Raw genomic sequence first — 12,736 nt, 5'->3', positions numbered from 1 at the left:
TGGGGGACATGGCTATGGATGGGGTCACAGCTGGAGGGGACATGTCTGGGGGATAAGGGTCACAGCTGGGGTCACAGCTGGAGTCACAGCTGGGGACAGGGGCCATGGCTGGAGATAGGGGACTCAGCTGGGGGGACATAGCTAGGGACAGGGGTCACAGCTGGGGGGACATGGTTGGGGGACATAGCTGGGGATAGGGGACAGCTGGGGGACATGGTTGCGGATAGGGGACACAATGTGGGAGCACGACTGGGGATAGGGGACGTGGCTGAGCATAGGGGATGTGGCTGGGGGGACATGACTGGGGACAGGGGACACAGCTGGGCATAGGGGACAGCTGGGGGATACGGCTATGGGTAAGGGACACAGCTGGAGGGCACAGCTGGGGACACAGGTCACAGCTGGGGGACACAGCTGGGAATAGGGGACATGGCTGGGGGACATAGCTGGAGAGACATGGCTGTGGGTCACGGGGGGACACGGCTGGGGGATGGCTGGGGGACAGCTGGGGGGACATGGCTACGGACAGGGGACATGGGTAGGGGACACAGCTGGGGACACACCTGGGGACAGAGGTCACAGCTGGGGGACACGGCTGGGAATAGGGGACGTGGCTGGGTGACATTGACTATGGGTCATGGGGGGACACGGCTGGGGGACAGGGCTATGGACAGGGGACATGGGTGGGGACACAGCTGGGGGGACATGGCTGTGGGTAGGGGACACAGCTGGGGACACAGCTGGGGACAGGGGACACTCCTGGGGGACACATCTGGGGGGACATGGCTCTGGATGGGGTGACAGCTGGGGGACACGGCTGGGTGACAGAGCCAGGGACGCGTCTGGGGACACCACCGGCATGGGGGGACAACGCTGAGGGCACGTCTGTGGGGACACATATGTCGCCTGTTCCGACGTGCGCGCCGCGTCGCCCGCGCGGAATATAACGTGCCGCTGCCCCTTTAAGAGCAGCCGGGGGGGGGGGGGGGGGGGGGGGGGGGGCGAGCCCTTGCGCGCCATGCGGGGGGCGTGGCTTGTGTTAGCCACGCCCTCCACCGCGCGCCTTCCCTCTGCGCATGCGCCGTGGGAAGGGGAGGGGGCGTGGGGGTGACGTCATGCGCCTGCGCCGGCGCATGCGCGGCGGGGCCCGGGGCCGGAGCGGGCCGCGCGGAGCCTGCGGGCGGTGGGCGCCGCCGCCGCCGCCATGTTCCGGTACCAGGTGAACGGGGAGGGGGGGGATCTGGGGGCTACGGGGAGGGGGGAGGCCGCGGGCCGGGGTGGGGAGGGGAGGGGGGTGCGTCGGGCCGGTTCCCGGCCCGACGCACCCCCCTCCCCTCCCCACCCCGGCCCGCGGCCTCCCCCCCACCCCACCCCGAGCGCTTGAGTAGGCCGCGGCCTGTGGGAGAAGGGGGCTGTGGTGGAGGGGGGAGGCCAGTGTGGCTCACGGGAGGGGTGGGGGGAAGCGTGTGGTGTGAGGCCGGTGTTGACCTCACCCCCCTTCTCTCCTCCCCCCACTTCCCCTCCTCTCACTCTCCCCAGTCCCTGGAGGACTGCCCGCTGGATGAGGATGAAGACGCTTTCCAGGCCCTGGGGGAGGAAGATGAAGATATCGACCAGTTCAACGATGACACTTTTGGAGCTGGGGCTGTCGGTGAGCTGAGAACTCTCCCCCCTGCCTCCCCACGACCACCCCCTCCGTGCCCCTTCCCCATCCCTACCCCTGACGGCGGGTCCCTACGCAGACGACGACTGGCAGGAGGCACACGAGCGGTTGGCGGAGCTGGAGGACAAGCCGGTGGCAAGCAGGGAGCAGGATGGGCCCGGCGGCGAGGAGGCGGATCTGCTGGGTGAATCCGAGGATACGTTGGCGGAGCGGCTGACCAGGCTGGTCATCGACAGCGAGTTGGAGGACCCCGCCATCATGCAAGCTGTGCAAACCAGGGTCCCCGTGCAGGTGGGAGCCAGGTAGGGGTGGGTGCTGGCCTGACGCGGACCTGGCAGTGCTGTGCTGACTCCCTGTCTGTTTTCCAGCAGCCTGGAGGGCTGAATTCCAGCATCTGGGACAGCTCGGCCGTCCTGCGGCGCATCCGGGGGCCGCTTCTCACTCAGGTATGGTGCTGGGGTGCGGGTGGCAGCCATTGTGGTGTCCCTAACATCCCCCAAACCCGTGTGGCTGGGCATTGAGGGGCGAGATGTGCTGTACCGCCACAGGCTCATCCGTGCTGGGGAGCACCTCCAGATCAGCCTGGGACAGTGGGGTGTTCTCCTTCCTCTGTCCGGGTGTGGGTGGCCACCGTTTGGCTCATTTGTAGACCCTCTTAGACATCGTCCCTTGTCCTCCATCAGAGGCTGGAGAGCCGGCTTTTTGGGGTTATCTCTGATCTGTGATCCCTGGTGATGTCTGAGAGATGTCAGCACTCCCGTCAGAGTTTGGGAATGTCTGTGCCTCAAGGCAGAGGATTTTTTTTTTTTGTTGCGGTTTAATTAAGAGTCAGGCTTTTAAGTGCAAGCGGAGCGTGCTGTGCGGCCAGCCCTGTGCGGCTCTGCAGGGCTGACGAGGGCTGGGAAGCGAGGGTGTGCGTGCAGCCTGCACGGCAGTGACACGGAGTGTTCCCACCCCACGCTTGGGCAGTGCTGTCACCGCAAACGGGTGTCTTGGAAGTGAGGGGGCCTCTATGGAGCAGGCCTTGGGGGTCCCCAGGAGCCCCCGCCATTGCATGGGGCTGTCGAGAGGTGCAGAAGAGGTCTGGCAGAAGGAAGGATGTGGCTGTCTGTGTGAAGGTCCCTGGGACGCACAGTGCCAGTTGTCCCTGTCCCCGTCAGTGATGTCCTGGAGGGATCTTTCTCTCCCCTTCTGCTTGCAGGAGATGCCGTCGGTGTCCGTGCTGGACTATGCTCTGCCTCAGAGACCCCCGCAGGCTCGAGAGGAAGAGCGGGACCCCTCCGAGCGGGCGCTGCCCCGGCGTTCATCCTCCCCTGTCATCGGGAGTCCCCCTGTCCGGGCTGTCCCCATCGGCACCCCTCCCAAGCAGGCTGCTGTGCCCAACTTCAACCAGCAGGTACCTCCCGCTAGCCCCGCTTGCCACCCGTGGCTCAGAGGGTGCAGGCTGGTTCCTTGAGGAGTTGACTGGGGGGGTAACTGTGCTGTTTCCCTCCTCCTAGATCCTATGTCCGAAGCCTGTCCACATCCGAGCTACCATGCAGCAGCGCTACCCTGCTCCCTACGGCGAGAGGATGTCCCCCAACCAGCTCTGCAATGTACCGGTACCCAGCCCCCTCTGCACCCCTCTTTGAGACCCCGTTGCTGGGAGGTCCTCCAGCCTCCCCCAGAACCCGCCACCACCCCATTCCACTCCTCCCGTCTTCAAATCCAGGCCCTGATGGTGCTGGGTCCCTCGCTGTCACACACGGCAAGCCAGCGGCTTGTCTCTAGTTCCATAACTCGGCCCGTCTGCCCCATCCTGCCGGCTCAGCCCTGCTCCCTGGAGCCTGGCCTGGCTCCCAGCCTGCCCGGGGCACCTTCCTGGGGTTTGCACCATCGCCCTCTCCCTGTTTGCCCACCATCAGTTGTGCCAAGGCTGTGACTGTGGTCCTTCTTCCCTTCTGTTTCCCCAGAATTCCTCCCTCCTGGGCCACCCATTCCCCCACAGCGTCTCTCCCGTCCTCACCCACTTGCAGAGAGCGCAGCTGCTCGGAGGAGCCCAGGTAAAGCCCTCTTTGGTCCCTTCTTGCGCTTTCCTGGCCCCGCCATGGTCAGGGTCCCGCATTTCTCTTTGCGTGGCTCTACGTGGCTCTTTCTGGCCATCCCAGATGCTGGGCCTTTCCCTTTGCCCCCAAATCTTCCCCCGGCTGACTCCAGGCACCCTCTTTGTCCTGCCAGGCCGGCCGAATGTCCCCCAGCCAGTTTGCCCGGGTCTCTGGCTTGGTTGGGAGCCCCCTCCCCTCCGTCAATCCCAAGCTGCTCCAGGGCAGAGTCGGGCAGATGATGTCTCCGGCCAGCGGGTTTCGTGCCTTCTTCGGGGCTCCCCCTGCTCCACCTCCCTCTCAGCCGCAGCACCCGCCGGGCCCTGGGTCCCACCTGCAGAGCCTGAGGTAGGTGCTACCCATCTCCCGTCCGCCTGCCCGCTCTCTGCGGCCACCTCTGAGACTTCCCCGCTGTCCCCAGGCCACAGCCCCAGATGTTCCGACCGGACACGACCCACCTGCACCCCCAGCATCGCCGGCTCCTGCACCAGCGACAGCAGCAGAACCGAAAGTGAGTGCTGGCCCTGCACCGGTGCCGGGAGAGGGGCTGCCTGGCGCAGTGAGGGGGGGAATTGCATCGCCCCTCCACTGCGGGGGGGTTGTGCTGCCGGGGCTAGCCTGTGCACCGCTCTCTGTCCCTTCCTGTAGCTCCTGTGTGCTCACGGGTGCCCTTCTTGCCTCCTGCCAGCCAGCACCGGAGCCTCAACGGCTCGGTGGGGGACCGAGGGGGCCACCGGAGCAGCCACCAGGAGCAGATACGCAAAGACCCCTACGCTAACCTCATGCTGCAGCGGGAGAAGGACTGGGTGTCCAAAATCCAGATGATGCAGCTGCAGAGCACTGATCCCTACCTGGATGACTATTACTACCAGGTACCGGGGAGGGGGAAGCAGCCAGCCCTCTCTGCTGCGTGTCCCGTGGCCACAACGCTCCCAGGGGACCGGTGTCTTCCTGGCGCGGCCGCTGTGCCGAGGGGTGTTGGGTGGGAAGGGGATGCCAGGAGTGATGCAGCGGAGGAAGCGTTTCTAGATCCGGTTGTGGGGAATGCGCTGGAGGAGGAAGGCAGAGTGATGGGGTGAGCATCCCTAGCAAGGGAAGAACCGCCTTTCTGTTCTTGGGTGAGAGAGATCTCCAGGGGTGAGGAGACACTGGGGGACGCTGGCAGCACGGATTCGGCGGGCGCAGCAGAAGGCCCAAGACAACAGGAGGGCAGCTTGTCTGTATGGGAAGCTGCCTGTGACAGTGGTAGAATAAAACACCCGGAATGGGAGACGGGGAAGGTGCTAAATGGAAAACGCAGGGCAGGGAATGGCTGCGTGAGGAGGACTCTAGTCTGACGGGGGTTGGGTTGTGAAGCCCGTGGGGTCCAAAGAGCGAGGCCGGAGAAGGTGGATGGGGAGAGACTGCTCCCGCTCTTTTCCAGTTCAAGAATAGGGAGCACCAGACGGGGCTGGGAGGAGCCAGATTTGGAGCAGACCAAGCGAGGTGATGGCTGGGCTCTTGGCGATGGTGGTAGATGTTTAAAGCTCAGCTGGGTTTGAGGGTAGACAGGGCAACATCACGTGAGCGAAATACGCGGAGGGTTTCGAGCTACGTAGGATGGATGCCTGGCTTGGGAGCTTCAACGGGGCTTGTGGGGTGGCTGGAAGTGTGTCTGGGGCGGTCGTCGGCTGCGCAGGAGCTTTGGTCTTCATGGAGGGGGTGCAGAGGAGCCAGCTGCACCCTAGAAAGGTCCCGGAGCAGTCGGTGAGCGCTGGGCAGAGTGGGGAGAACAGTCACCAGTGCGGTGAAATGGGTCAGAGCAGTCCGGTCCCCTCGGCGGTGGGACAGAGTCGCAGTGGGAGCGGGGACGAGCGCATGCTGCGGGTTGTCTGGGCTCCGGTGGGAGCTGGCAGGAGAGCTGGGGCTGGCAGGAGACATTGCGCTGACACAGGTTTTCCGGGAGCTGTGGGTGAGCTGATCCCCAGTAGAGGAGAGGAACTGGTGCGGCTGCAGCCGGGATGTGAGTCAACAAAGCTCTGCCGTTGCGAAAGAGGCGAACGTTGGCCGGGGTGGATGGGAAAGAGCGCGTGAGCACCCGTGTGGGAGGCCCCAGCCACGCGCTGCCCAGCCTGGGCACGGTGTTAACAAAGCAAAGGCAGGCTAACTGGAGTGTGCTGGGAAGGACTGGGAGCCGGGGAGCTCACAGGGAGAGTGGCTTCATCATTGTATTGAGAAAGAGAGGGCTGAGGAGGAACCTCGACCTCTGTAATCTGGAGGGATGGTAAAGAGGAGGATGCAATCGTCCCCCCATGTACTGGGGGAAGAAGAGTGGTTTAAAATGCTGTTGCGGACATTGGCAAGACCAGTAAGTGATGGGTTGAGGGATGGAGCACGGGCTGGGGAGAGGGATCGGTTGCATCAGTCCTTGCCATCTGTTTGTCGGGGGGTCTCAACTTCTCCTCTCCCTGCCTCAGAATTACTTCCAGAAGCTGGAGAAGTTGTCAGCAGCGGAGGAAGTCCAAGGTGATGGTCCCAAGAAGGAACGCACTAAACTCATCACACCTCAGGTGGCTAAGCTGGAGCACACCTACAAGCCAGGTAAGCGCTTCTTTCTCCACGCAGCCTGGACCTGGGACGGAGATGAAGGAAAGTGAGGTCAAGCCTGGACTGACTCCCTCTGCTTCCCTTCTCCCCCCTTCCTGCAGTGCAGTTTGAGGGCTCGCTTGGGAAACTCACTGTCTCCAGCGTGAACAACCCCCGGAAGATGATCGACGCGGTGGTGACCTCCCGCAGTGAGGATGACGTGAGTTCTGGCCCTGCCTCCCCTCCGATGCAGCTCTGCGGCTGCTGCTCGGGCCAGCGCGGGAGCTGCCCGCAAGCCCTGACTCCGCTCTCCCTCTCCGGCAGGAGACGAAGGAGAAGCAGGTTCGAGACAAGAGGCGCCAGACCCTTGTCACGATCGAGAAGGTGAGTTCGAGGGGGACCGCCGCCACCCTCGGAGATCTGCGGTGGGGCACGAGGTGGGCTGGGATGAAGGAAGGACCAGGGAGACCACGGTGTGGTACCGATGACCTCCTCTAGACATGTAGCTGGGGACAAGCTAGCGCTTGACAGTGGCTGAGGTCCTTCTTGCAGGAGAGGAGGGGTCCTGGAGCAGAAAGGCCGGAGCCGGGTCCCAGCCGTGCCTTCACCCTGCCCCAAAACAGCCTGGACGGGCTTTGCAGGGTCCGTAACTGATTCACAGCCATGAGGTGGTAACGCCCCAGCTTTCCGCAGCCACCGTGCGAGAGGATGGAGGCTTGCGGGTCACAGAGTCCCTGCCCAGTCTGCTCCTGCACTGGGACCAGCGAGGCTTTGACGTGGTCTGGGCCAGGATATGTGGTTCCTGTAGCAGCAAAGGAGACGGGAGGGTCCTGGCTGGGGTTGGGCACGTCCTGGATCTCTGTGGATCAGGGCTTGCGGATCTCTGTGCCCTGCTGTGATTGCCATCTCTCCTGCAGACGTACAGCCTCCTCCTAGACGTGGAGGACTATGAGAGACGCTACCTCCTGAGCCTGGAAGGCGAGCGGCCAGCCCTGATGGACGAGAGGAAGCAGAAGATCTGTGACATGTATGACAATCTGAGGGGGAAGGCGCCCGGGCAGGAGAGGTGAGCAAAGCGTCGATCTGCGACTCGGTGGCTGGCGGGAGCTCGGAGAGTCCGTGGGCGCTTGCAGCTGCTGAAACACTGGCCCAGGCTGCCCAGAGAGGTTGTAGATGCCCCATCCCTGGAAACAGTCAAGGTCAGGTTGGACGGGGCTCTGAGCAACCTGATCTAGTGGAAGGTGTTCCTGCTCGTGGCCTTTAAAGGTCCCTTCCAACCCTAAGCATTCTATAATTCTATTCTGTCATTATATGATTCTATAAACTGGCTTTCCAGGGATCTGTTTCCCAAGGAAGAGTTGGACAGACTCTTCCAGGGCGGTGTTGGGAACTATGGTCTGAAATAACCTTTTTTTTCTTTTTTTTTTTTTTCTTTTTTTTTTTCTTTTTTCTTTTTCCTCGCTCTGGGTATGATCCTCTATCAACTTCCGTCCCCGCGGCTCGGGTGCTGCAAATAGCGCCTGTCTTGCACGCTCGCTGGGTGTCTGTGCGCCCTGAGCTCTGCGCCCCGGCGCGTCCCTGGGTGCTTGTTTTTAAGTCTGTCGCCTCTTGCCCGACCTGTAGCCTCAGCAGCAAGGAGGGACACAGGGTCTCGGTGGCTCCTTCTCTGCTACCCCGTGGGGAACCGAGCCTTGCCCTGCTGCCCAGCCCATCAGACAGGCAGAAGTTAGGGTTAGGAGTGTCATTTCTGGGTTATTTTTCCCTCCCCAGGGATGTGGTGGTGCGGGGAGGGGGGTGTTTTCTGTCTGGTGCCGCTGCAGGGCTGGCTGTGGGGTACCCACAGGAGTACCCCGTATTCCCTGGGACGCTCCCAGCTGAAGGTTGGCACCTTTCTCTTCTCCTGCCCAGGCCGAGCGACGACCACTTCATGCAGATCATGTGCATCCGGAAAGGGAAGCGCCTCGTGGCCCGGATCCTCCCCTTCTTGTCACCTGAGCAAGCGGCCGACGTACTCATGGCGACGGCCAGGAACCTGCCCTTCCTCATCAAGAAGGATGCTCAGGATGAGGTGAGGTTCCAGGGGCTGGGAGGTGGGGATCGGCGCGGGGTCTGGAGCTGGATCTCCTCTCCTCCACGGCGGGGGGGAAACGGCAAACGGCATCGTGTGTCTTAAGGACAGTTGTTTCTGCCTCTCCTGGGAGGCTGCCGGAGGTGTGGGGAGGCTGCAGGAGCTCTTGGCAGGGCCCGTCTCCCATGCTTGCCGGCTGGCACGACGCAACCCAGCTTCGCCAGGAAGGAAACGGGGAGGTTTGCTGATAAATGGTGCCTTTGTTTAATGAGCCCAGCGTCTCTGACTCATCGGGTGACAACGGGAGACACCATCTTCCAGAGACGGGCGGCAGAGGCCAGCATCTTCCGAGGGACGTGCTCTTAGCCGTCCTTCACAATCTTTTTTCTATATAGGGACCAAAAAATACAGGCCTCTGCGAAATAAATCCCAGCTTGCTTTGAGAAAAAGGATGATTTAGGAAGGAAAAAGACTTGGCTGAATGGAAAGTGGGCCTGTGTTGTTGTGGGGGGATGCTGTTGGCGAGTCCCACCGAGTGTTTGAGGGGTGCTGAGGTGCTGCTGGTTTGTGTTGTAGCCACGAGGCAGCGTCTTGTTGGGGTCCGTGAGGCCCTGGGGAAGTCCGTCTCCTGGGGAAGTCCCATCTCCCTGCTTCAGCAGCTCCCGACTCCTCCGCTCCTCTCTCCGCAGGTGCTGCCCTGCCTGTTGAGGCCCTTCTCGCACGTTCTCTACCACCTTCCCTTGGGGACGGTCACCAGCCTTGTGCAGCAGTTAACGAACCTACCTCAGAGCGCCGCCGCGCCAGCGCCCACCAACCTCCACCTCACTGCTGTGCTCCAAAACAAGGTGCTCCCCTCTTTTTCCGCTCCCCGGGGCAGGTGGGACCATCCCATCCCTCCCCAAAGTTGGGAAACCGAGTTCCCCGGCAGCTTCTCGGTGCTGGAAGGCAGAGCTGGATGCAGCCGTGGTGCAGGAACGGCACAGGAGCCACCGGCTGCCAGCCCCTGGCGCTTTTTCACCCTTCCTTTGCTGATCAATGAGGGCGTCTGGCAAATTAATCAGCCGTCTGAGCTGGCCTGGGACTCTGCTGCAGGCTGGCAGCCAGTTCCCTTGTCTGTCCCGCCAGGCTGCGGACTCCTGTCCTAAAATCCGGCGTGGGAGGGTCATTCTCTGCCGTGGGTTGGTGAAGACATCCCTCTGAGCTGGGCAAGGAGCGGTTTGTCACTCACGCAGCCGTCCACAATTCCTGCCGTGACCCAGGCCCATAAACAGCCTCCTCTTCCTCTTTGGGGGGGCTACGGAGGCAGCCGGGGGTGGTCCCGCTCGTGCCATCATCCCCCCGGGAGGATTGGGAGGTGGAGGGAATTCTCAGACCCGGCCGAAAAATGCTCGGTGGGAGAAAAGCCCGCCCTGTCCTGCCCGTCCCCTGCAGCAGGCGTTTCCTCGCGGGGTGTGACAGCCCTCGGGAGGCCAGCGATGGCTTGTGACAGCACCGGCAGGACATCTCCTCCCCAGGAGGCTCCCAGCGCCCTCCCCGACACCCTCCCTCTCTTCCCGCAGTTCGGCCTGTCCCTGTTGTACTTGGTCTTGAGCCGCGGGGAGGAATTGCAGAGCTCGGACGCGAACACGGAGCTAATGCAGGACAACCAGTGGTGAGTCCCCGTTCTCCGCTGCGCCTTGGGCCAATGGCCCTCAGGGTCGGACGCTGTCAGGATCGATGCCGTCAGGGTCGGACGCTGCGCCGTGCAGGGTCCCGAAGGACTCGGAGGCAGAGTTGATGAAGGAGGAGGTTTAATTGCAGTCTCTCGGCAGCAGCACCCTTCAGCGTGGGGAGGCTGGTGTGCGAGGATGCGGCAGCACCTCCTGCTTGGCTCCAGTGACAAAAAATGCCGGGAGGCGCGTGTAGCACAAGGGAGGGCCCCGGAGATGCTGGGAGGGCTGGAGCCCCTCTGCTGGGAGGACAGGCTGAGAGAGCTGGGGGGGTTCAGCCTGGAGAAGAGAAGGCTCCAGGGAGACCTTCCAGCCCCTTCCAGGCCCTCAAGGGGCTCCAGGAAAGCTGGGGAGGGACTCTGGATCAGGGAGGGGAGCCGTGGGACGAGGGGGAAGGGTTTTCCACTGCAAGAGGGGAGATTTGGATGAGATCAGAGGGAGAAATTCTTGGCTGTGAGGGTGGTGAGCCCCTGGCCCAGGTTGCCCAGGGAAGCTGTGGCTGCCCCATCCCTGGAGGGGTTCAAGGCCAGGTTGGACGGGGCTGGGAGCAGCCTGGGCTGGTGGGAGGTGTCCCTGCCCAGGGCAGGGGGTGGCACTGGGTGGCCTTTAAGGTCCCTTCCAACCCAACCCGAACCTTTCTGAGTTGGAGGACCCCCAGCCCCCCCAGCGGCTCTCACTCCTCCCTTCTCCTCTGCCCCTCTCCGGCAGGACGGAGCTGATGCTCATGGCGACCCGGGAGCTCCTGCGGATCCCTCAGGCGGCCTTGGCCAAGCCGGTGTCCACCCCCTCCAACCTGATCTCCCTCTTCTCTCGCTACGTCGACCAGCAGAAGCTGAACCTGCTGGAGACAAAATTGCAGTGAGTGTCACCCCTCCAGAAGAGAGGGGACCGTAAAGGGGCAAAGGGGGGATGCCGTGGGCAGGACAGCGTGGGGCAGAGCAGCCCTGGGGTGGGGGGAGTCGCTTTTACGCCCCCCACGGCTCCTCTGACCCCCCCCAACCGTTGTTTTCCGCTGCTGCCAGCTTAGTGCACGGGATCCGGTAGGAGATCTCCGCCGTTCCTCATCGGCACCGGAGTGTTCAGAGGGATGGATGGATGGATGGAGGGGCTCCCACCCGCCGTCCTCCCGCCTCGCAATCCTGACTGGGGCGGGGGGGGGGGATAATTTGGCTGCTCCCTCCCCCCCCCCTCCCCCCCCCAAAGTGCTGCCTCTCCCTGCTGCTCCCGAAAACCCCCCCATTTCCCTCCGCGTCCCCCACAACGGCTGCTTCTCCCCCCCCTCCCTCCACGCACACGACTGAGGAGGTGCCGGGAAGGAAGGGTCGGGGCAGGGGGGTGCTGTAAGGTGGCCCCGGCCCCCGCCCCCCCATCTTCCCTCCCTCCCCAGCTCCCCATCGAGCACTGAGGTCCCTCCCCAGCCCGCGCACACGCGTGTGAGCGCCGGTACACGCGTGTCGCACGCGCCTCGTTTGCACACTCGCCTCGTCTTCCCAGCCATCAGCTCCTTCCCTCGTCCCGAGCTCTCCGGGGCCGGGGTCGGGGCAGGGGGGGGGACGGGGACGACCCTGGTTATTCTCTTCTCCTCCCGATCCCCCGCCGGAGGGTGTGGGGGGGGGATGGTGTGGGGGATTCTGCTGTTCTGCTCCTCGGGAATGGGGTGGGGGGGGAGGGTGGGTATTAATTTTACTTTTTTTTTTTTTTTCTTTTTTTTCTTTTTTTTCCTCTTGCTTTTAAAAAAAAAAAGAAAACAAAAGAGATTTGCACATGTAGGTATTTTACAACCCTGGCATTAACCAGCTCCCCTCGGCTGCTCCCCCCCGCCCTCCCCACCCCCCCCCCCCCCCCATTTTCCTCCGACGGATCAAGTGAAAAGTTCATTTATTATTATTATTTTTTTTTCTTTGTGCTTTTTTTTTTTTTTCCTTTTTTCCTTCCTTCCGCCCCGCCCCCCACCCCCCCCATCAGTTTTTGGTTCTGGTTAATGAGAATAAAGTTTCTAAATTTACATTTTTATAGGGTATTGTAAATAAAGATGAATTGTATACTGCCGCGAGCGTGGCCTCTCCTTCTCTGAGGGCATTGGGGCGGCGGGGGGGGGGCAGCGGACAAGAAGCCCTCGGTTCCCCCCCCTCCTTTCCCCCCCCCCCGCTTTCCCCCCCGCCCCCTTTTCCTCCCCTTTCCTGCCTTTCCCCCCGCTTTTCCCCCGGGGAGGTCCCGGCCCTCGGGGCCCGGGCCCAGCCTGAGGCCTTGGGGCGGTGGAGCGGTCCCCTCCCCGGCACCGGTCAAAGGTCAGAGGTCACCTCCCCCGGTGGCAGGACGGTGTCGTGGCCAATCGCAGCGCAAGCAGGGGGAAGGTCCCGCCCACCCCGACGGGATGAGTCACCGCTCCGCCGCTAGGCCCCGCCCAGCCCGGCGCGCCGCGACGGCAGTGACGCGCGCCTCCGCTCTCCTCCGCTGATTGGCGCGCGGCGCTGACAGACGGGCGAGCGGACCAGTGAGGAGGCGGGAGGGGGGGGCGCGCAGCTTCCCTCCCTTCGGCGCAAGCGCCGCCAGCAGCCACCGGGAGCGCGGGCCCCGCCCCTCGCGGGCGGCGCCACCAATCCGCTGGCCGGGGCGGTGCGCGCTGGGGCCGCCTCCGCCAATGGGGCGC

General features: G+C 63.1%; 1 protein-coding gene across 3 annotated transcripts; it reads left to right on the top strand.

The window, feature by feature from the left end:
- The first annotated feature begins 1,099 nt into the window (after window positions 1–1,099).
- PATL1 (PAT1 homolog 1, processing body mRNA decay factor) lies at window positions 1,100–12,134 on the top strand. 3 transcript variants are annotated; one of them, XM_074586469.1, is made up of 19 exons: window positions 1,100–1,219; window positions 1,540–1,651; window positions 1,743–1,954; window positions 2,035–2,109; window positions 2,865–3,059; window positions 3,163–3,264; window positions 3,616–3,705; window positions 3,881–4,092; window positions 4,166–4,255; window positions 4,433–4,616; window positions 6,201–6,324; window positions 6,432–6,529; window positions 6,634–6,693; window positions 7,227–7,375; window positions 8,218–8,377; window positions 9,067–9,222; window positions 9,937–10,028; window positions 10,795–10,944; window positions 11,109–12,134. In XM_074586469.1, the coding sequence occupies exons 1-19, from the start codon at window positions 1,205–1,207 to the stop codon at window positions 11,128–11,130; spliced, it is 2,298 nt and encodes a 765-aa protein (XP_074442570.1). In that variant the 5' UTR covers window positions 1,100–1,204; the 3' UTR covers window positions 11,131–12,134. The 3 variants fall into 3 exon arrangements, with proteins under 3 accessions (XP_074442570.1, XP_074442571.1, XP_074442569.1); XM_074586470.1 differs by having other exon boundaries at window positions 2,032–2,109; window positions 3,163–3,258; XM_074586468.1 differs by having other exon boundaries at window positions 2,032–2,109.
- Window positions 12,135–12,736: the final 602 nt, after the last annotated feature.

Source organism: Larus michahellis, chromosome 4, assembly GCF_964199755.1.
Source record: "Larus michahellis chromosome 4, bLarMic1.1, whole genome shotgun sequence".
NCBI classification, from domain to species: Eukaryota; Metazoa; Chordata; class Aves; order Charadriiformes; family Laridae; genus Larus; species Larus michahellis.
The sequence above is the reverse complement of the archived record's forward strand: the minus strand, read 5'-3'. Positions and strand labels throughout refer to the sequence as shown.